The sequence below is a fragment of the Pholis gunnellus genome, assembly GCF_910591455.1.
Source record: "Pholis gunnellus genome assembly, chromosome: 5".
Lineage (NCBI taxonomy): Eukaryota > Metazoa > Chordata > Actinopteri > Perciformes > Pholidae > Pholis > Pholis gunnellus.
Window position 1 is genome coordinate 22686285 of NC_136531.1, and position 22842 is coordinate 22709126.

Below are 22842 nucleotides of genomic sequence, written 5' to 3' on the forward strand. Positions count from 1 at the left end.
CACTGTGAGTTTTTACAACAGCTAGCTGCAATAAAAAGCCCATGTGTTGGAAATGGAGTTGAAATTCTTCTGTAAACTGTAACTCTTTTCTAAAACTTTAATGATTCATAGGAAACCGCAGAATAGGAGGATAGGCCCAGTTACGCAGACTGCACTCCCTCATGAGTATGACTCCCCCTGTGCCAATATTACTCTTGTTCGCCTACCAACTCCCATTTCCACCATGCGTTTCATGTTGCTATGTTGAAAGGCTCTCTGCTGGAAAGCCCCATGTAAGGAGCAGCACTCGCCATAAACAGCTTATGTTCAAACACCGGTATCTCTTTCTGCTTTGCTCTTTCTTCTTTTCCTCACTTGATGAATGGAGTGTGGTGCTTTGCCCATCTCCCCCAGACCCTTCTTTAGTCCTGCATAAAACAGATACACATCTACGACTCCATGGGCCTGAGCATGTCATCCATCACTTTTATCAACAAAGGCTCCTTCATCGACATCTACAGGGGTCAGTCTGTCCTCCCACACTCACGCACTGGTCGTGAAATTTGTGTGTGTCCTCCACCCTCATCTATCCCCTCAGGTTTCCATTATATCTGCTGATCTATCTCATGTCGAAGTAAAACACACAGACACTTGGAAACAGGGAGGAATTCTCTGCACCATTTGAGCGGCTTTCATGAAATCTAGTTGGAGAATAAGAGGAAATGGCGAATTTAGACTGTCAATGTGTGTGTATATTATTGTTCTGGCTAGTGTCTGTGTGAATGTGTTTGTGTGTGTTCGGTTCAGCGGGTTCTGCCTGTGTGAGGTAAATCACTCTGTTCCTGGGTAGAAAGCCCGGCGGGCCGCACCCACAATCCACACTCTCCTCTGGCTGGCTCACACTCTCTCATCGGGGTACAGACCCGTTGGAGTCCATACATCTCGGCTCCCTGTATTTTCTTTCAAACTAACCTTCCCTCATTGTTTCTCTCTGACATGCGCTTTGGCAAGCCCCCCCCCCCCCCCCCCCCCCATTAAAGGCATGATCGCCCAGTCCCGATAAAGGGAGTGAAGGAAGGAAGGAGAGAGGAGGGCGAGGGGAGCACTAAGAAGGAGAAAAATTGAGAGAGGGAGAAAGAAAGAGTGGGCCTCTATTTGTGACACCTTGCACTTGCCAACTCCAAAAACCACAAAGAATGAGATTGGGGAAGAAAAGGAGGAAGGGATGGAGAGGAGGCGGGAGGAGGGGGGCTTATGAAAACGTCCGTGGATGAAGTCAATCTTTAATATAGAGAGAGCCTTGGGTTTCTGCGGTGGCTGGTAATGGCTCCAGTTGTCTAGGAGGACTGAACAACACAGTTTGTTTATCCAGAGTAGTGGGAGTTGCTAGCTTTACAGCTTGCATCATTAGCATATAGGATGACAGCATGGATTGGATCACCGGTCACTTGATTTTTTGCATTTCTTACAGCAACAGTCAGTAATCCACCGCACAGATCGTCATTATTAGACGCTCAGAGAAAATGCTCTGGGAGGTTGATGACGTAGTATAAAGACAGAAGTGGGAGGTGTGGTGGATGGGTCAAATAAACACAGGACTTTCAATCAGGAGAGCGTTGTTTGTGTCCCAAAGTTACATTAGTGATGTTTGTGACATCTTTTGCACACCTATATAACGTTAATTACATTTCACTAAGTTAATGCTGCATTCCAATTGAACTGGAAAGTTAGAGTTTCCAAGTTTTTCAGTTCCCAGAAATTTCAACTGGAACGCCGACTGAAGTAAGATTTCCGAAGATTTTACGAACCCCGCCAACTCCAACCTTAAAAAAAACTGTAGTGTTAAGCTGTTCTTCTTTCTTGTGTCTCATTAAATCAGTCATACTGTCCGACTCAGTGAACATGTTGCTACGGTGTTATATCGCTGTAATGTGTTACACACACACCATTACGTTTTCCAACTTGTACTGGAACGCAGTCAACTCGGGTGTGTAGTCATTCCCAGCCTATTATTCAGCCCCTTATTTACGCGGTTAATGGAATGCATCATGAACCCAACCATGATGTTTTCCCTGAAGCTAATTAAGTGGTTTTGATCAACTTTGACCACATGCTTACTACGCTTGTGCGCTGCAGTGCATTAGAAAGTGACGCCAAGGATCCTGACAAAGTGTCGAGGGACGAGTTGGAAAGAGATGTGTTGGAACTTCTGTAGCTGGCAGGCTAACTGCTAACATGCTAGCCTGCTGGGAAATGCTGGCACTAGTCTGTAACAATAGCTCTAGAGTAACGGCTTTAGTTGCTGTAGTGTACGGACAGTCAGCAAGCTGTAGGGCAGTTTACTCAGGCAGAGGTGGGTTTAATAAGCAAGTTCAAATTTAAATAGTTTAAATAATTTCCTCTGCTTTGTTTCTATTAACGATCAGCACGATTTAATATATCTTATTTTTGGCCATAGTTAATCCAAGTTAAACAATGCAAAAGATTTGTGAACAAGTCAAGTGATCATGGCAATTCTATTGAATTTTGCCGTTTTAAATTCTGGTGCAGCTGGGCCTTTAATTTCAGCTGAAGCATATTTGAGGTTCCAAATTCAAAGCCTATCCTGGCAGGCATATGTAGGCTTTATTGTGTTTCATCCCAGCAACAAACCTTGGCTACACGCAGCTACTGGAAAGTAATCCTTCAAGCCGGATCAGCAAGGAAATAAAAAGAGGGAATTAAAAGTACTGTAACTTTATACCCGCATGATTGCGACTGAAGCCTCGTATTAGCTTCTGCTGAACTTTCATCATTTCCATCAGTGGAATTCAAGAGAAGGAATGATTACACAGCAACCAATAACTCTTTCAATATGTAGGTTTGTCTTGAGAGTATATCTGATTCAGATATACTTGAAAAATCATCACAACACATTGAGTTTAGCCCTTGGAGAGTGTTTTATAACCTTTCAAGTCAACCTTTCACACAGTCGCTGCTACTTTCCCATCAACAGTTGACTGCAATCTTCTCAGAGTGGCTATTTAGACTTAAACCTTAATCACGGGGGTCTGTGGTCAAGAGGGGGTCATGTTGTTAAAAACAAGCCGTAATTCAATGTGATTTATAACTGTGTTTTCAGGCGAAGACCTGTTAGTTTGCCAGCGATAAGACTTCGTGGTGAGGAGCTTAACCTAACCATGGCCATATAGCCTCAAAAGAGGGAATTGACTCTGCAAGAAGAATGTAGGGAATGTCTCTCTCTCTCTCTCTCTCTCTCTCTCTCTCTCTCTCTCTCTCTCTCTCTCTCTCTCTCTCTCTCTAATGTGTCTCTGAAGGGTTCATTAGCGAAAGATGTGACATCACTTACAGAGTCTGTAGTCGCTCGTCTGTCGACCAGCATGTTATACTTGACATTAATTCCATATCATTAAAGTGGCACCAAACAGTTTGGGATTACTTAGAGTGCTGTTAGTGTAAACCAAGGATCCAGTGACACCATCACAGTGTAATTTCCTTATTTAATGTCGGTCACAGTCACAGTCAAAGGTCATTTATGACTCCCCACTCTGCCTTGAAAATGTGCTTATTCTTGCAGGGAGTGAAACACTTTGAGGGAGTTGAAGTCGGGAATGAGGCATGTCGTCTGTCTAAATCAACACTGCTGGATGTAAGCTTATATAAAGTCTCTCTGGGCAGCTAAAGCCTTTTCTTTTGTTGTTTTTTTGCTGCTAGCTTGCCGTTTGCTCCAGATATGTTAGCTGATGGTGCTTTATACATGGTTTACACAGAGTCTGAGAAACCACCGCAGCATGTCTGTCTGAGCAGATGAAAGGTGCTGTTGCACTTTAAGAGACGGCGAGATGGAAAGAAGATGATCATCTGCTCTTCCTTTGTTGCAGTGTCTTGTTTACATGAAACACTGCATTCAGTTCTTCATCAAATTGGATGTGTTTTGCAGCCAGCCAGCAGATGTGAGCCACATAAGCATCGTTAAGCACATAAGCCACCTCGATGACTGCGTCATTAAAAAACTCCCCAGACTCCAATTCTTTCAATTGCCTACTACTTATGCTCTGATGTGGCAGACGTCCTCTTTAGATTCAAGATCTGCCTAAAATTCAAGATTTATAGTTGAGTTGACTGCTTAAGGAGCAGTTAGCTCCTGAGATCAGAGCCACATAAACCATTACCACAAGACGACACAACCAGTGTTAATGAAGCACAGATGAGAAGATGGGCTCATAAAAAACACAGGAGAAACCTCTGAACTGGCACTCTGTTGAAAAGCAGCCAGTGTCCCAGTGTTTCTTTTAAATTGTGGTATTTGTGTTTGTGGAAGACGTATTCAACACTTCGGGGGTTTAGGGAAATTAACATTGAAAATTCAAGGGCTGCTTTTTTGTTTTCCTCGTAACAAAGGTACATTTACTTCAAATTTGAGATAGTTCTACTTTCTTTGAGTATTTTTGCTTCATGCAATATGTGTACTCCTTTCCGTCATTCGTCAGACAGCTATCGTTAGGCTACTAGTTATTTACTCAGATTAAAAATATACACCCAAAACATAGGAGTAGCATATAACATATACTTTATTATTATAGATTTAACTGCTCAACACTGTATGAAGTAGTTGAAATGAGCTCCACTATGACCAATTAGGCTACAACATTATGGTTCTATCCATCCAATAACTATACCTAGGGTTGCAGAACATTTTACAACACGTTGATAGCTGTTGTTGTTCAGAGTTGAGGGGGCTTTCACATGACTTTTCCTTGTCAGGAACACAATTTTCCCATTATTCCGACACCACATGAATGCAGCACAAATGCCCTGTCTCGCAATGTTTGAGAAAGTGAAACATAATTTGTGCATCCGACCCGTAATTGGATGCATTCCAAAATGTAATGGGTTCTACCTTGGCCCATACCTTTACACCAAGTGACATTAAATTTATGGCCAAACAGACAAACTAAGCCGAAAACATAACCTCCTTGGCAGACGTAATGATAACAGTGATCATTCTGCATAGTAAGTAGTACTTTGGCATTTTGACATTAAAACCATTCATTATTGCACCATATTAATATATTTATTGATTTTTTTGGCAGTAAAAACTGTATGGAAATGACGTCTGCCTGTAAAGTAGGAAATAGCAGTATTGTAAATGATTTGTAGTTTTAACAAGTAGTTTCAACTTTGCTAAATCACTTGTATGATCCTTAAAAGACACGTTTTTATCTCTAGAGCAGTGAGTGTTTGATAGTTCTCTCTTCCCTCTCAGTAATGGACATTTCTATTGCACCACCTGTCTCTTATCTTGAAGAGCTGTCAACAGCCCCGAGGCTGAGCTAACCAGCATGAGTAATGCCTCCAAAACGGATGAAAAAGCAAAACAGAAACAGCAGGTGATTTGAAATACAGTAGCTCAAATCAACCCTATCGCCAAAACCAGAATGCTGATACTGGCCAATTTAGCACAATCCCAATATATGTTCATGTTGTAAAATTCACAATTTTCTACACCATTTGTGTTTGCAAATGTCCTTAACGTTAAGGTTAGGGAAAGGTTATGGCAAATAAAATATGTACAGGGTCAAGGTTTGGTTAAGGTTAGGCAACTAAAACACTTCCAGTGATCATAGTTAAGGTTGATACAAAGAACATTATTCAGAGGTCTTTGACCGGACACAAAAACAGACTCCCACATGAATGCTTAACATGTGACACACCCATCCACAACTCTCACCAACACACCGCTATTTACCCCCATATTCTATGATATGAAGTGCATAAACAGACATAAACACACATACCTTGCGTAAAAATGTAAAAATTAAATGAAGCCCGGCAGGACCATGTAAACCATTGACTAAATGGAGAGCCAGTGTAAAATGTTTTTCGGATGGCTGACGATCCACTAATCCAAACAGGATGCAAGAAATGCATGAACAATCTTAATCTTGGCTGGAGATTCAGCGAGTCTGAGTTTACAAAGTTTAATAATTGGAAAAGAGAAATCCTGAGTCACGAGGGAAAAGTTTGAGTGCTTAATTCTACATGAACAGCCGGAATACGAGCTGGCGATACAAACTTTCCCTTGTGAACACAGCTGCCTGGTTTAGTGGCAGTACAATCTGCAACAGTAATTTCCATGCTGCTGATCAGAGGCCAATTTCTCTGCACAAACAATGGACGTTTTGACATTTGGTGAAATCACCGTGGCTGTGAGACAAGCACACACAGGACAAACAATTACCAATGAAGCTTGAGCAGGAATATCCCATTGATAGAAGAGCCATAATCAACCCAACCAGTACTGTTTACATTCTTTCACCACAAAACGTGGCTCAATCACAACACAGTGTCCTCAGTTTCCCACAACCAAAATATCGTAACACAATCATTAAGGTGTTCAGCTCATAGGACGTGATTACTCAGGAGGATTTGGCAGAGAAAGGCCGTCTGATTAAAGGCAGCCCAATGGACCCAGAGCTGGTAAAAATTGACATCCTTTTAGGGTATTTAAAATCGCCGGGGACCATTCTCATCCTTCTCTTGTGACAGAAAACACATCTCCTCATCGCCCTTGTTGTATCCTGTGAGGCCTTTTTCCCTGCAGCGGAGAACATCTGGAGCCAGTCACTCCACCGCTGGCTCGTGAGAGCAGCTCTTAAAGGAACATGTGAATGTGTTACAAGATTCCGGCTCGAACAGCTGCTATTAGCTCAATTACACATTTTGGCAGGAGAGCAGCAACGTGCTAACTCTTCACGCATTCTCGTTTAATTGCGTAAATTGATGTTAATGCGGCCCTCAAGAGCCCAAGCGGAGGGTGGCAGAGGAAAACAAGTGGTCACATCTAAAAAACAAAGACTCCGATGCTGAGACCTGAGACGTTTGACAGGGGTGGGCGGGGGGTTGCTGGTGAGGGAATAAAGTAAATGCAAAGAATGAAAACAAGCTCTCAGGAATCACCATTAAGAGCCTGAGGTCAGAGTTGATGGATACTGCTGCTGAACTTTGTTTCCTGAGAATATTTTGTTTTTTTGGAGACCGTGACTCTATACCTGTCTGGCCTCGGGTAGTGTTACTGAAAAACATATGCAAACACACATCCTCCTAAGTGGGCCAAAGGTGTCACGGAAAACCCTATCACCCTTTCATTTCCTGCAAAAACTTTTACGGTCACTCACGATGAAGTGTGTTATCTTTAAAAACCAGTTAAGAGCCATCAGAAAAGCACATCTGCAATTAGGGAGTGCTTGAACTAGAAGCAAAATAAACTAAGAGGTCCCAATTGGAAAAACATACAAACATGGCCTGGAGATGTAATCTGCTTTGTTCACTTAATCACTCTTCCGTGTCCTGCTGGCGTGACAGGATGCCTAGTGAGAGTAATAGTGGATTGTGAGAACCAATGACCTGTGAATCAATGCGTTTTGAATGTGTAATTCTCCCAATTAATCTCTGCATAATGCGCCAATGGAGCCGAGAGACACAAATGGGATGACAGCATTTGGAGACTAAAGTTGAATTTAGCTTGTTTTGTTCTGTGTAGCATAGATGCCAAAATAGAGTTGTCCAGAAATGGCCATGAAATAGTCAGCTGTCCTGGGCGATAGCCTGGACGGAGATTTACTCACCATCTGTAATCTGTTTCCTCTGGACGCATCGAAATGTTACCAACCAGCACAATTCTGCACGGAGGAATAATAATCATGGGAAAGTACGATCCTGAAACCCTTTCCCTTTTTTCCCCCTCTTATTCAAAATGATTGTGACTGACTATCACTGTCCTTTCACGTGTTGTCACTACGCTCCTGGATCCTGACTACATGCTTATATTCTGAATAGACTTTAACCAGTTGCTATCGGTGCTGATGACAACGTTGACAGACATTGACGAAAGGCATATAATATGTATAGTTAGTTACGGTTACACTCCAAAGCAGGGGGAAAAGCCTGCTGACAGTAATCGCACTCTTTCCGACAGTCTCTCTAATAGGCGCTTATAATGTTGCACTCATAAAAAGAGACAGAAGTTGTTGTATGACGAATGAAAGAAGAAAGTCAAAGAGAGAAGTTCAATTCCTGCATCACCTCTGTACACCTGGCTCTCCAAAGGCACTAAACCAAACAGCTAAGTATAAGCAAAGGGAAGAAGTGATCTGAAGGAGTGAAATGAAGTGGAGGAATGTGCGGGGTGAGGGAGACGGAGGAAATCGAGGAAACTGAGGGAGAAAGTGGGAGCGTGACCTGGGTTCAAATGGAAGTGGCGAATAGTGAACTGACTGTACAGTAAACAAACAACTCCAGCAAAACCAACTGAGTTCACACACGCACACACCAGGCTACCACATACTGTATTTTGTTACACAGATGCATCATCTTCCCATCCTCCTCTTCTAAACCACTCATGTAAACACATACCAGAACCAATTGATTCATTGGAGAACATCAAAATCATGCACTTACTGCGAACGGGAGGTAATCAAACACACACGTTAAAAGATGCTGATGCAGCACATTGGCGACAAATCACATCTGTGTTGCAAGGGATTCTATGTTTTCCTGTCCAAAAATAAGCACAGATGTGCAAGAGCAGGCATTTCACCTTTGAGCTCTATACAGGGAGTAAAAGCCAAACAAAATCCCGATCAGAGAGGAAGGAAGGTTTATGTTTTATAAGAAGAGAAGACACTAGATGACAGCTTGGGGAGTTATGGGGGATCTTTCGCTCTCTAGTCCAAACAAGCCATTCCTCTTCAGGCTCCGGCATATTCCTGGCTACTCACTGAGTGTGTTACTGACAGCTCTTTGCTGTGTTTTCATTAAAGCTGTTTCATGTGCGAGGCAGGAGAAAAGTAATGGGCAACTGGCTAATGTTTGAATCTGAATTGTTGTCTTTGTCGCTGTTGTCCTTTTTAAACTCGGTCCAACTTTCTCTTCCTCCCTTCTTCAAAGTGACATTATTTTTTATTTCTGTTTGCCTGCTCTTCCCTCTTCCACGCTCCTTCTTCCTCACTAAATTGCTCCTGGCATCCTAACTTTAAAGGGCAGGAAAGGTCCCAGATGACAAGTCCCAGTGGGAATGTCAGAGGCACATCAGGAAGTTTGTGAAATCCATCCTCCTTGGCTAGCCTCTCCGCCACATGTTAGAATACCTCTGCCTCTATCAATCCCTCTCAATGCTAACATTAAACACGGAGGACCTTGCAAACAGTGGGCCAGGCACAATGTCCACAGTGTTAGCAAACAGTAAACGGGTTTATAGCAGCTATAGCGAAGACACTAGCTGCTCTTTTACCAAACCTCGATAGTTATAGGGTGGCCATTAGTGGGTCCATGGGGACTCGTTTGGGACCAGTACGCTGCCCAGTCGCTCGTATAATTGTGCTTCCGTAAACAACGAGTCCTATCAGTCACTGGGAAAACATAGATACCCTCCTCCCCCTGAAAAGCACCCAAACAAAACACCAAAATAAGACTTGAAGCTGACAGCTGTGTGTGACCCGCTGATCTCAGCTATGTATAGACATGTGGCTAACTGTGGGATTCCCACTGTGCTATTCCCAACATTTCTCTCAAATTTGCTCTGAACCAGTTTCAAAATGAGTTTTCCATTGAGTTTGATAATCGTCACATTATAATTACCTTTATTAAAATGTTTTTACAGAAATTTGAAACATTTTTGATTCATTTCATACACATTGACCTGTAATTCATCCTGGCTTATTTGATATCTTTGGAAACTTTGGCATCTTGACAAAAATGTACAAGTTTCAAGCTGACGATAGACCTGCCAAGGAGTTTGTGGGACTATGCGAGTAATCTTCCGCAGTGTGAGGATATTTAGTTTAAACAAGCTGAGACCCAGGACTGCTGCTTGATTTGAAAACCCTCTGCTGTTGAGTTGACTTGACAACTTTGACTGCAACTGCACATTGCTGACAAACGAACAACTGTCTACGATTTTAATTTGTCTGGACGTAAACCGCAACTTGATCCCTTAAGCGGCCGGGGGACGCAATCAAATGAAAACTGTTCAATCAGGAGTTGGGACTTATTGGGACACTGTGGAAAAACATAATACATAACGTAAACCTAATCTGTTTTCTGATATTTGATGGAGATTTCTTCTGTCCCCTCTGGCTGTAAGCTGGGCCTACTTCTGTCTCTACTAAACCATGAGGGCAAACAGAGGGGCTGCCTAAGGAGGAGTCAAACATGGCTTTGGAAGAATTTCCCCCACTCCCCAGTGGGTGTGCACATGCCTTTACATTTAAGTGTGTAGGCCGATGTGATTCTTCTGCTGCTGCAATCGCTCAAGGTGGAACGGGGAAACCCTGCAGTTCATATTTAAAATTTCTTTCAGTTTTCACCATGGAGCAAATTAGCTGAAGAAGCCAGCTGGTTTGTGTCTGTGCACGATCTGCTGATGCACTCCTGATACCCATTTACTGAAACTTGCTCTGAACTTGCACCGCAGCACACTGGAACAGGACCCAGCTGCTGGTACGCTTGTGACCTGACATCTAATTGCTTGCAATGGAACAAGCAGCTTGGAAATGTGGTTTCTGGCGGAGGGGAGGGGAGGTGGTGGTGGTGGTGGTGGAGGGGTTGGGTGGGTTAAAGAAACGAATGACTGACACATAGACGTGGAGGCTCAAAAACCAAGGAAGACATTAAGTTTCTGCGTTTTAATTTCTCAGAACCGCACTTAATTGGTTGCAGAGCTTGAATGACATCAGAGCGTTGACTTCCACTAATGGGCTTGCAGAGAGATCCTGGGTGTCGTTCAAAACAAAGTAGGCTGTCAGAGACCATACATGAAGCTTTACACACAATACAATGCAGGCTTTTATGGAAAAAAGTAGTGTGCAGTTATTTGAATGAGAATTTTTTATCTCAGCTTTGCTTTTTATCTTAATGTGTCATCTCGGCCATCCGTTGGCAGGGCGGCCGTGTGAGACGTGACAGATATTACAGGCAAAAGCAAGAGGTTGAAAAATGTGCTGCTGCTCCGATAAAACATCCTATTGTAAAACTGAACAAGCCAGCTGGAATGGGAGAGCAGCCCAACTGATTTATGGATAACAACAGATATCACATGGCAGGATGCCTGATGTGTTAACACAGCTCAGATCTTGGATGCATGTTTAGCTTGTTGCTCAGTCCTGCAGCTTTGCTTCTGGCAAGTCGGTGATGCAGCCATGCTTTGAATTAACTTTATTATGTGTGTGCAGTCAAAGATTTACACTTTAAGATGTGCTGAACAGGAACAAGATCGTGTGAACAGGACTGGAAAGGGAATCTAACTCGAACACAAATCTAATCAGAAACTCGCATTCCATCCAATTCAAATGTGTTTTTATAGGCTGACTGAGTGAGACCCCAAAATAACAGTTTTAATTGTTTAGTGGTTTGACATTTTGGAAAAACCTTCTTGAGTTGAGAACATTGATATCATTATAATGTCTGTACACTAATGGAGCAAGAGCCAGGAGACAATTAGCTTAGCTTAGGCTGATCTGTCCAAAAGTTAAACAATACGTCACCTACCCACGCCTCTAAAACTCAGTAATAAACATATTGTACCTTGTTTGTTTCATACGCACACATGTAAATGCCCGCTCTTTTACAATCATGACAACACTGAGCAGACTGACCCACACCATTCTTTGAACTAATGATACCACCATTGATGGTTTGGTTTGGTTTGAAGTGAGATGTGAGGGGCTAATTGTTCTGCTGAGGTCAGCAATTTCTTGAGTGGTATTTTCTGTAAGAATAAAAAAAAGAAGGGAAACCAGACTTCAAATCACTTCCAGTCACGCTAACCCTACCGTCTGGTTGACTGAGCTGGTACTCTGCCCATTTCGCCTTTCTCTTTATAAAACACCTTCTGAATGGAAACACGAGAGAGTTACTGAAAGAAAGTGAGCAGAGGTCAAACGTGGAAAATGAGAGGAAAGTCTGAAAAGGCGAAGAAAGAGAAAGAAGAAAAAACAGGATTCAGGCCTGAGCTTGTCTCGTGCCCTTCTCCTCACTCTCACCATATCAGCGTCTTGGCAGCATGTTTTTACACATTATCCCGGGACGCAGAAAGGGGCCAAAACTTGGAGATCTGGCATTCATTTACATTCTTACTGGTTTGCACTTCTCCTGCTATTTTTTTCCCCTTCAAGAACAGAGAGCAAGATGGAATTTCAAGAGGCCACAAAGAAACAGAGCAGGAATCGTTCAAGCAACAAAATCCCTGAGTGAGCGTCCCGCAGGGATTCGTATGGCTGCCGTGCGGTTGTAATGTCTTTGTCCGCCCATCTCCTCTGATTACCATCACGTCTCTAGAGAGATCCATGAGGGCAGGATTCATGTGTGTTCATGTGTGTTTATGTGTGTTTGGAAAAATGTGCATGAGTGTGTTTGCAAAAGAAGATATTCTGGCAGAACTGCACCTACTTCCAAGGTGAATGGAGAAGGAAAAACTCTTTTCCAGCTTTATATTCAGACCTACGCGTTTCATCTTGTGTCCGTGTTTGTAATAGTCTGTCTAAAAGTTTGCAATTATGCGAAAATGCGGGGAAAACTTATCATATCATAACTTCCATATGAATTTATATGAAATCTAATTGGTTAAGTTGTGAGTACAATTATTGATTTAGTTTTATCAAAGTTAAACCTGCATTAGCTTATGTTTTGGCTCTTTGGGGGCCCACAACAAACTGTGCACACATTTACATATTTCAGCCTTCCAGACACAGAGCAACATTATCATTCATGTTTTTCTGGTCACCTGATGAATGTTAGTTCAATATGCACTCCTTTTCACTCTGTTTTGGTCTCCACTACCATGATGTTTCCTGCTGGGCAGGTAGTGTACAGTCGGTTTATTTCACCGCCTGCTGGAAACAAATCCGATGACAGCGGTGAATCTGAACCAAAACTGTAAAGTTGTTTTGTGTAAAAACCAAAGCAATGAGCTGAAAGACAATCGCTTGATTGTTACGAGGGAAACTACAGAGACAATGATAATTATCTGACACCTTTAACATTACATGTTGTCATTTTTTCCATTGTTTATACAAACATATGGATTAATGCAGCTTTCAGGCAAGATACATGCAATACTTGTTCTTGTAGTTCTTGTATCTTCTGGGTTTAAAACATACCAGGAAAAAAAGGAAAACCCAGAGAAAAATGCCCATTTATTGTGTTTTCATTCGGAAATATTTCAGGGTTAAATTAATCGGTAGTATACATTTAGGAGGAAGGTTAAGCATGTGTTGATGAAGATAAACATTTGGCCAAATGTGGAGCAGTTATGTCAAAGTCGTTTATTGTCCTTTCATGAACGGAGAGTGTGTGTCTACACTAGATATATTGTGAGCGTATGCAAAGTCTCTAACTGACAAACGCATGCACAAACGCGCTCAGGGACCAAGCCTTGATGGAAGCTCTGTGTTCATTCTGGCATCGCAGGAATGAACACATCATCCTGAGGGTCGAGTGAGTTGGTTAAAGCCCCGCGGAGCTGAGAGAGGTGTCGGTATCACACATCTAAACCAAGAACAATCTGGATCTCATTTAGGCCTGTAGCCTGCCAGTGCTGGAGTGAACACATCCAGACTGCAGACACACTCGCCCAACAAGGCTTTCGGCACTGAGGCGCAGCCGAGCCAGGAGAAATAGACCGGATCCCCAAAAGCCAGAGTTCTTGGTGACCTGAACCCCCCCCCCCCCCTTCAGTAGAGGATGGAAACCATTGCATGAAAACTGCAGACCCATGTAAGTACAGAATCATTGGTGTCCCCTTGTCCGAGGTGTTATCTGCTGTTATCACTGTAATTGGAGCAATAGGGGGTCATTTCCTGCCAGAAAGGAGCTTAATTGTGATGACTCATTGCTCCTCGCAGCAACTGCCCAACTGTTGTCGGAAGAAGACCAGATTGCCTGTACCCATTTTCTACAACCCCCCCCCCCCCCCCCCCCTCAACTTTTCCTCTGAACTCATTCCTCAACTCATCCCTCTTTCTGAAGCCACTGTGCCCTGCGAGCACTTCAAAAGAGCACAGATCCTCATAAATCTCCCTTGAGAGGTTCCCAGAAAACCGCAGCAAGTCGGCTGGCAAATCCAAACAAACAATGCGCTGATGAGTGGGTTGGACAGTCTTAGGTCATACACTGCAACGCCGCGAGCCCATCGAGTGATCGCATTCTGGAAAGTAAACATCACGCTTCAGGGAGACTATATGGAAATGTGGAGAAATGTGGAGAAAGGAGGATCAAGTGGAAGAGGAGAGGGACAGTCTTCTGCTGCTGTGTGTGTGATAGAAGAAGAAAAAAAGAGATACAATTGCAAGCAGTGAGGAATGTTTTCTTATCGTCACAGAGCTGGTCTGGCTAGTCCTGATTTTGGGGACTTATCAGCGGATTAGGACTGATGACTGAGTGGTGATAGATGGCAGGAGGGGCGGTGGTGCGATAGCCTTGGAGAGACCTCGGCCTGAAGTGTTTAGGTGATGAGGAAGAGGACTGGAGAGGACTTGGCAGGCAAAAAACATCTAGATGGTGTTTTGAAGCCCAATATGCCAGACTCATGTCTTCGCCTCTCAACTCCCCCCCTGAATGTCTGTCAGGCAAAAGTTGAAGCTGTGAAATAACATCTGAGATATTTAAATGTTTTATTGTGCTGGGATGAAGAGCAGGTCAGGCGTATGTGCAAGTCAAAATTCACTTTCAAAAAGTAAATTTAAAACAATGATGCCATATGAGTTATGTTTCCAACTCTCAAACTGTAGGTGGTCCTCTTATACTTTTGACAACCATGTCTCACCACGCAGGCTGAAAGACATCAAGGCCGTAAAAATATTAACGCTACAGCTGACACTTGCAGCTTAGAGACCCCCCCCCCCCCTTGTTCACCAGAAATGGTCCTGTCGGTCACATAACTGGTCCATCAAGGTCAACATTACATCCACACCCAAAGAGGAGCTGGCTCAGCTGAAAGTAGTCCAGCATCACAGCGGTGTGTGTGGCCAAAAACAAACATTAAGAATACCAGAGAGGGAAATCCATGTGGAGCGTGTTTCCAGGGGTTGCTGCACAGAAAGTTGAGTATAAAAGAAATCAGAAACATGGAGGCAAAATTTGAGTGAGGAATTAAAAAAAAAACAAATCTGGAAAAGTGATTGAGAGAGAGACGAAACAGTAACAGGGAAACAGACAGGACTGAGTAACACACGAATGATCAAGAAGAAGACATGAAAGAGGACAGCTTTTCCTTTTCCTGTACACATTGGTGTGTCCTGTCCGTCTGTTAGACTACTCGTCCTCAGCGTCAGTCCCCCGTTTCTCTCTGAAGCTTTGATGTGAGGCCTCTGCGTTCACCCCGACAGGATATTACTCTTTAATGATCTCCTAGGGTTCCCCTCCACACAGCGGTGCAGACAGCAGAGAGTATGGGTGAAACATTTGTACACCGAAACGCACACACTCAAGACGCTCAAACGGAGCGGTAGAGAAAGTTCACCCACCAACTTCAAGTCCTTTTACAAGCCTCTCGAACACATACACACGCATGCACTGACACAAATAGGCCGCAGTCATCCATTGTGATGATGGTTCACGCTTTTATTTCAGCCAGCAGGCTCGGACTGACCACATTTTTCAAAAGTTGTCTTGGTTGTATTGTGTCTGTTAAATTCACTCATGTGTGTCAGCAGCCATGTTTCCAACTTCTGACCAAACTACACTGTAGCTGAGTTTATTTGCTCCTAACCGGTTTATGGAGTCGTGCATAACTTGCATTTCGTTTATTCAACATTTCCTTAATTCGCTTGACAGTTAAATGGAAACGCAGTTCGTATATGTCAGCAGTCACACTTGACCGATGTTATCAGGAGCCAAAAAGGAGCCACTCGACCTGGTCAGACACTAAAATGAAATTTGGATGAGGACCATGTGAGACAGACACAGTCAGAGTGAAATATAGAAGAGGTGTGAAAAGAAAGAAAGAAAGAAATACCTAAGCTTGTGTATTGTCCACACTCATAAGTACAGTACACAAAGGAGGATTATTCCTCTAAACCAGTTACACAGCAAACAGGTTTGAATAGTCAGACTCTGTAGTGTAATGTCTCAGCCGGATAAAGAGCAGGATTTCCAACAGTCAACACACCGTTAGTTAGGAAAGTAAATAGGTGTTACAGCAAACGCAAAGCCACCGCTGATTTAATGTGTTCAGGGGAACAGAGAGTTTGTGTGCTTCTGGACAACATGTCATCAGACAAAGCACGACCACAACAAAACCCGTTCCAAGAGAGAACTGATAAAAGTTGTGTTTGAGGCTCGTGCAGCGCCCCTCTCACGTCTCCCTTGCTTTGTTTAGTCCTGAGAAACCTTCTGCACACCCTGCAGGGGAGGTTCAGGTGAGCCGCTGAAGCGTGTCAAAGCACGCCGAAATCTCACTGACAGGCTCTGGGAATTGGGATGCCAACACTGCTAGATAAACCATGTGAATCGGATTTGCTTCACTTCCCTGGCGGCATAAGTAGGGGGTTTCAGAACAGATAATCGTGGGAGCAATAAATCTAAAACCCAAACTTGAGAAAAACAAAAGCTACATTTCAGTTGGCTCGGGGAGTTTGGGGGAATTGTTACTGAGCTGTGTCTTTTGAAAACTGGTTCTTCCAGCACAGTTGCAGCTTTCATTTATTTGGAAAGTGATGTTTAGTTAGTATGAACAAACACCTGACAATTTACAGCACTTCCTCGTAATTTAAGATTTGAGTTTTTAAGTCTTCTCAGTGCACTTTATGACGTTTTTGCAGCCTTGCAAATATTTCCTTCTCACAGGCTTTTTATAACTAACACACATATTGCATGTAACACGTATGTAACTTATTTTAGGGAACATTTCAGGAGGGGTCCTGCGTAACAAAGTCAACAACTTTTCTTTTGCTGTCATCGTGTTATCATTGTCCACAGAAGAATTGGGTCTGCATGATGAAATCTGTCTGCGCTGGACTGTGTATCGTTGACATTACGTGACCTTTTGAAATGTGAAGAAGTGCCACAGCTCTAGCCGTCGTGGCTGTGTAATCAGAGCCACTGATTACACTGACGGGCCTCAATGAGATGCCAATGTAATGATCGCTCCAGGTCCTCCTCATATGTCAGTCATCAAGAAGAGGTTTTATGGTGCGCAGCCACGAGAAGTCTGTCTGTCTGTCTGTGTGTGTGTGTGTGTGTGTGTGTGTGTGTGTGTGTGTGTGTGTGTGTGTGTGTGTGTGTGTGTGTGTGTGTGTGTGTGTGTGTGTGTGAGAGAGAGAGAGAGGAAGAGGGTGGGAGAGAGAGAGAGAGTTCGGGTTAAGACCAACCTCCTTTAGCTGTTGCATGTTTCAACGAAGGTCTTAGTTCACTCCCTCTGCCTTGTCAGTTTGACTGTGACTCACTTGGTGCCTGTGTTTGGATTCTCCTCAGTGAGAAGCAGATGAGGTGATAAACAACAACTCTACATCAATTTCAAGGTAACTTCTTCATGATTCTCTTTTCTTCCGATGCAGTGTGTGATAGATGATGTCATCATTGAAATAGTTACGGGTCATATTTATACGGTTACATTTTTGTCGTGTTTTTTCTAACAGAATGTTAACATACTTAATTGTAATGTTTAAATTAATCTATTGCTTTATGGCACCATTTACACCCGAGGGAAAGAAAGGCTGCTACTGAATGTTATAGGAGATGCACTATAAACATGCTATGACGCAAAAGTCACCAAAAAAGAAACTTTTGTTTGTTTGACATTTTTTGGAAAGAAAAATCTTAGTATTATTCTAAACACGAATGCTGATTGTTGTGATTATAACACACACATATTCTCTCAATCACATCTCATCCTGGATAACTGACTTTGAGATTCACTTATGATCTCATTCATTTTTTCATCGAGGGACTCTACGCTCAGCTGTTTGTGTTAACACGGACAAGTCTTTTGAATTTCCCAAATTCTTGGCAACAGATTGAATGGGTTAAAACCTCCAGACCGTTTGTTAAATGTTAACATATGACTCAAGAGGCAAGGAAAACATTCCCTCTCACGACAGAGACTCAAAGGAATGCAACCCTATCACCCCTGATGGTTTTCGACATTAACATTGATAGCTTAAATAATTCAATCTTAAAAGCATTTATGATCATAGTTTGCAAGTGTCATCAACTTTGGACGTGCTGTTTAAGAGTATTTGCATGTGTGGGAGACTTCAAACACACCTCATCTATGCTGTGAAGGTGGAATGGTGATGCTGGGGGGGAAACCAGCTGCATGTGCACCAAATTGAGTGCACATGTTGTGATGGTTCCTGTCTAAATTAACCTTACAGTGACTGACAAGCACTTTAAACACAGTTGGAAAGGCTGAATGTTTCACATTAAAATGATCCCTTCGTATCGCATTCATGAGGTCATGACTAGTTTAAGTTTAAAATCGTCGCAATGTATACTCAAAAGTCACAGGAAAGTATGCATTCAACTTATCTGCCAGCAATATGCTTGTATACATGTATATGTCAGGAAGAGACGCAGACATAGGCAGCTTCCTTATTCACATCACCAGCCTACGCTTCACCTTGATGTGGAATTGTGATTTCTTTTTACTCAAAGCGTTTTATGTGGCTGAGTGTCTTAAATGTCAGTGCAACATAACTTCGCCCTTTCAAAATGTATGAATTTTCACTGACATACTTTAACTAAAGAGTGTGCTGTTTTCTAGTTAATCTTTAAGGATAATGGTTTCAGCTATCTGTAGTTCTGTATCCTTTCTTTCCATCATTTTTCATGCTTTCTTTTTTCCCATGTCTTTCTGCAGAGTCCGGACCCTCTAACCAGGACAAACAGAGCTCAAGAGCACCGTCTTCTGGCAGAAAAGAAAACACCCTGCAGGGATTCTGGGGGATTACGCTGTATCAACTTCATGTAATCTCTCCCTTTATTGAAGGAGCTCAGACGTTTTGCTGTGTGTCTTTTTTTCTTTGTACTTGGACAAATTCATCACAGCTCTGCCAACAGCATATCAACAAAAATGACTTTATAGCCACTGACCTGCAGTCAGAATAGAATAAAAGCAACATAAATCATGGAGGCTTTAAGTTCTGCTCACGCAGGGACTCCCCCCTCTACGCCCATCTTCCCCACCGCCCCTACTGCCTCCTCTCCCAGCTACCTGCAGTTCTTCTGGGAGTACCAGGACAACTCCGTCCTCGTGCAGCATTACAACTACACCGGCAAGCTGCAGAAAGACCGCTACCGCGAAGGACTCAAACCTGAGGGCATTGCGTTCCTGGTGGTGTGTCTCCTCATCGTCCTGGAGAACGCCGTGGTTCTCATCGCCATTTGGAGGAACAAGAAGTTCCACCTGCCCATGTACTACCTGCTGGGCAACCTGACTCTATCTGATCTGCTGGCCGGGGTTACGTATATGGCCAACATCATCATGTCCGGATCCAATACTTTGAAACTGACGCCGTTGCTATGGTTCCTCAGGGAGGGAGGGGTCTTCATCACTCTGGCTGCCTCCATTATTAGCCTGCTGGCCATTGCAATTGAACGCCATGTTACCATGGTGACCATGAGGCCATACCACGGGGCGAAGCGGGGACGGATGTGGGCCCTGATTGGTGCAAGTTGGGCCCTGGCAGTGTTTTTGGGGGTCCTCCCGATTTTGGGGTGGAACTGCATCCGCAGACTGGACCAGTGTTCAACAGTCCTCCCGCTTTACGCCAAGAGCTATATCCTCTGCTGCGTGTCTGTGTTCATCGCAGTGCTCCTGGCCATCGTGGTCCTCTACGCCAGAGTTTTCCGCATCGTCCGCAGCAACACGCAGCGCCAGCGGCTGGGCCTGTCGGGCAGCATGAGGAAGGGCTTGGCGAGGAAGTCGGAGAAGTACATCGCCCTCCTCAAGACAGTCACCATCGTGCTTGGCGTCTTCATCGCCTGTTGGCTGCCCCTGTTCTTCCTCCTCCTCCTGGATTTCTTCTGCCCCACCCACAGCTGTCGCCTGCTCTACAAGGCCGATTACTTCCTGGGAGTAGCTATGGTCAACTCGCTCCTTAACCCAATCATCTATACTCTGACCAGTAAGGACATGAGGAGAGCCATTCTGAGGCTGCTCTGTCGGCCGTGTCTGATGACCCGAGATGGCCAGGTGAAGAAGATCGGGATGCCATTCCTGGAGTGCAGTTTTAGTAAATCTGAGGTGGCATCCCAGAAGTTAGAGGGGGGAATGGAGACGACCATTTCCTCTGGGAACGTTAACACCACCCCATCTCCTATTAAGGCCCTTTACCCCAAACTCTTCAAGTCATAAAGACTGAGACTGACTGATTGAGTCCAAGTGTGTGAACGGGTTTCCCCCCCTGAACAGACGACATGTAGCACATCTATAGAGAGGAAGCAGCACTGGCATTGTCACATTTTTGAGCATTGCCAGAAACGGAGGGTGAATGAAATATCATGGAGGCACAAGAGAATCTTGTTTGGACAGCTTGCTCACCTCAGAAGTGGTGCAGAACTTAATTGTGAGATGATTACAAAACAAAATGCCATTAGGATGCCACTCAAATGTGAACAAACAAACACGCTTTTTTTTTTTTACGAGTAGATGCTAGGGATAAGTCTCCTGAACTAATTTGCACTGAAATATCACAATTAATGGAGAAGCAGCCTCGGATTCAATTGTCCCGTGGTTCTACAGTTTGTGTCGAAGCCTGGAAGGAGGCGTCTGTAAACCCAAATGACTCTTGTGACTGAAAAAAATGTAATACATTTTCTGGGTTAATGGTGAATTTTCCTATTGAAGTGCCTTAAATGCAGCACAAACACGTCTCATGTGTGTACATCTATGCAGACACCTGGATTTCGCTGGTTCGAAGGCCCACAGTGTGTCAGATTTGTTGAGATAAAATTGTGCGAGGCACCCCTACACATATGTGATGCAGGGAGACCGAGAGATAACAGGAAAGAGAGAGAGACGGCGCTCACTCTTAACTGTCCTGACAGCTCAGTGAAGAATGCTGTGGCATAGTTGTGGGAGGGAGACACAACATTAAACCCCCCCACACACACACACACACACTGTTTTGAAATGACAGACGGTTAACCTATCTGATGCTGAGTGGAAATTCATTGGGGTTTGATGTCCGATGTCTTTAAATGTCAGTCTGGCATCTGCAGGAAAACTGCAACAGCAATCTAAACAACAAAATGTCATCATATAATGTAACGGAGGCTTTCTTTCCAGAATGAAACTATCATGCTGATCGTTTAACTGAAACAAAATGAGCTGCAATTGCATCACTTGTAAGTATAAGCCTAAAAAAGGATTGCTTTAAATATTTCAACTCGCAAACAAAGTAGTGGATGTAATTAATCCTCATGCAGCTGCAGGACTTTTAAGGGTAAATATTGTGCCTAAATCATACAGAACCAGTGCAATTACTCCAATACTTCCCTTCGCTATCCATCATGTTAACAGAATGTTTCTGGTTATAGTTTAAGGTACGGATTTTTCATTATTATTATTATAAATTAGTTTGACGTTGTTATTCTGACACAGATGTTGTGTTATTGCAGTCTTTCCGGACCTTAATGGATGAATGAGGCAGTGTGCTTTTCTTTTTGTACTGTAACTCATGTAGTGAACCTTTTGTATTTCTGAAGACTTTTCATATCATCTGTTTTGTAAATTATATGTATTTTGTAACAAGAAAAACTTCACCTTTCTTTTCATAAAAGAAATAAAATGTTTTCTTAAAGAATTCCCAAAGAGTTTTTGGTTTGTTATTACACTGTGTGCACATACAAGCGTGTCTGTGTGCGTTTCGTTGCGTGTAGCGGAATGGAAGAGCAGTTCTTGAAGAAGCACCACAGGAAGTCGGCCCCCTTGTCTCACATCTGGTAATGGCATTGGCCTATATACAGCCTTTTTATTTTTTACACAGAGATCTCAATTTTTCTTCTTCCTTTTTCTGTCAACCTGTGGGTGAGACTACCCAACGCCTCACTCTGACCTGCTGTCCACGCTTGTCCTGGCTGAAACAAAGAAAGATCGTATGCAGCTGGCTTTAATGTTGCTGTACAGACAGGAGAAACTCAACAGGCTGCCAATTCAACTTAAGTTAAGGGCTGACAAAGACAGCTATAGGGCGTAGTTCAAGAGATGTGTTGTGTGGCATTTACTTGGCTTTTTCCCCCCCGATCATGCATTTAAGAAACATTTGGGTTATTATGAATGCCACAAATTCCAAGATTGACAAATGTGAAATGAAGTCTTGATTTAGTTTTTCTGCATCCACAAGTGTTGCCACTGCCTTCCGGACCGAAACCATTGTTAATATTACATATCCCTCTGACTGTAAACATAAGCGTGGTGTGAACAGCATGTGCAATATTCTATTTAGGGACATAGGCTGACTTTTCACACCTCTAACGGAAAAATTATTATGCGCAAAGCAACTCTAAGACATTCAGCTTCAAGCTTCGGGGCGACTGTTGCTGAGTGGAGAGCAGGGCCGTCTTTCAATCAGAGGGTTGGCGGTTGGCGGTTCAAATCCTTGGAGGTTCAAATCCCGGCTCTGGCGCCACCGGTTGCATGTCGATGTGTCCTTGAGCAAGACACTTAACCCCAAAAGAAATTGCTCCCGTAGCTGAGCCCACGGTATGATAGCATCCGAATTGTAAGTCGCTTTGGATAAAGGTGTCAGCTAAATGACTGTAATGCAAAGCAAAGTGTTACCAATCAGGCATCCTGACAAAGTAGTTGTTTCACTTATCTCAAATAAAAATGGCTCTGGGACACCTTTGATTTGTATGGGTGCA

General features: G+C 43.3%; 1 protein-coding gene across 1 annotated transcript; it reads left to right on the plus strand.

Moving 5' to 3' along the window:
• The first annotated feature begins 17411 nt into the window (after nucleotides 1–17411).
• s1pr5b (sphingosine-1-phosphate receptor 5b) lies at nucleotides 17412–21736 on the plus strand. Its single transcript, XM_079158709.1, has 2 exons — nucleotides 17412–17495; nucleotides 18836–21736. Exon 2 carries the CDS (start codon nucleotides 19103–19105, stop codon nucleotides 20330–20332), a length of 1230 nt encoding a protein of 409 aa, XP_079014835.1. The 5' UTR covers nucleotides 17412–17495; nucleotides 18836–19102; the 3' UTR covers nucleotides 20333–21736.
• The last annotated feature ends 1106 nt before the right edge of the window (nucleotides 21737–22842 follow it).

Bases quoted from the DNA above. Each gene is read 5' to 3' on its own strand.
- s1pr5b (XM_079158709.1), top strand. From the start codon at position 19,103: ATGGAGGCTTTAAGTTCTGCTCACGCAGGGACTCCCCCCTCTACGCCC.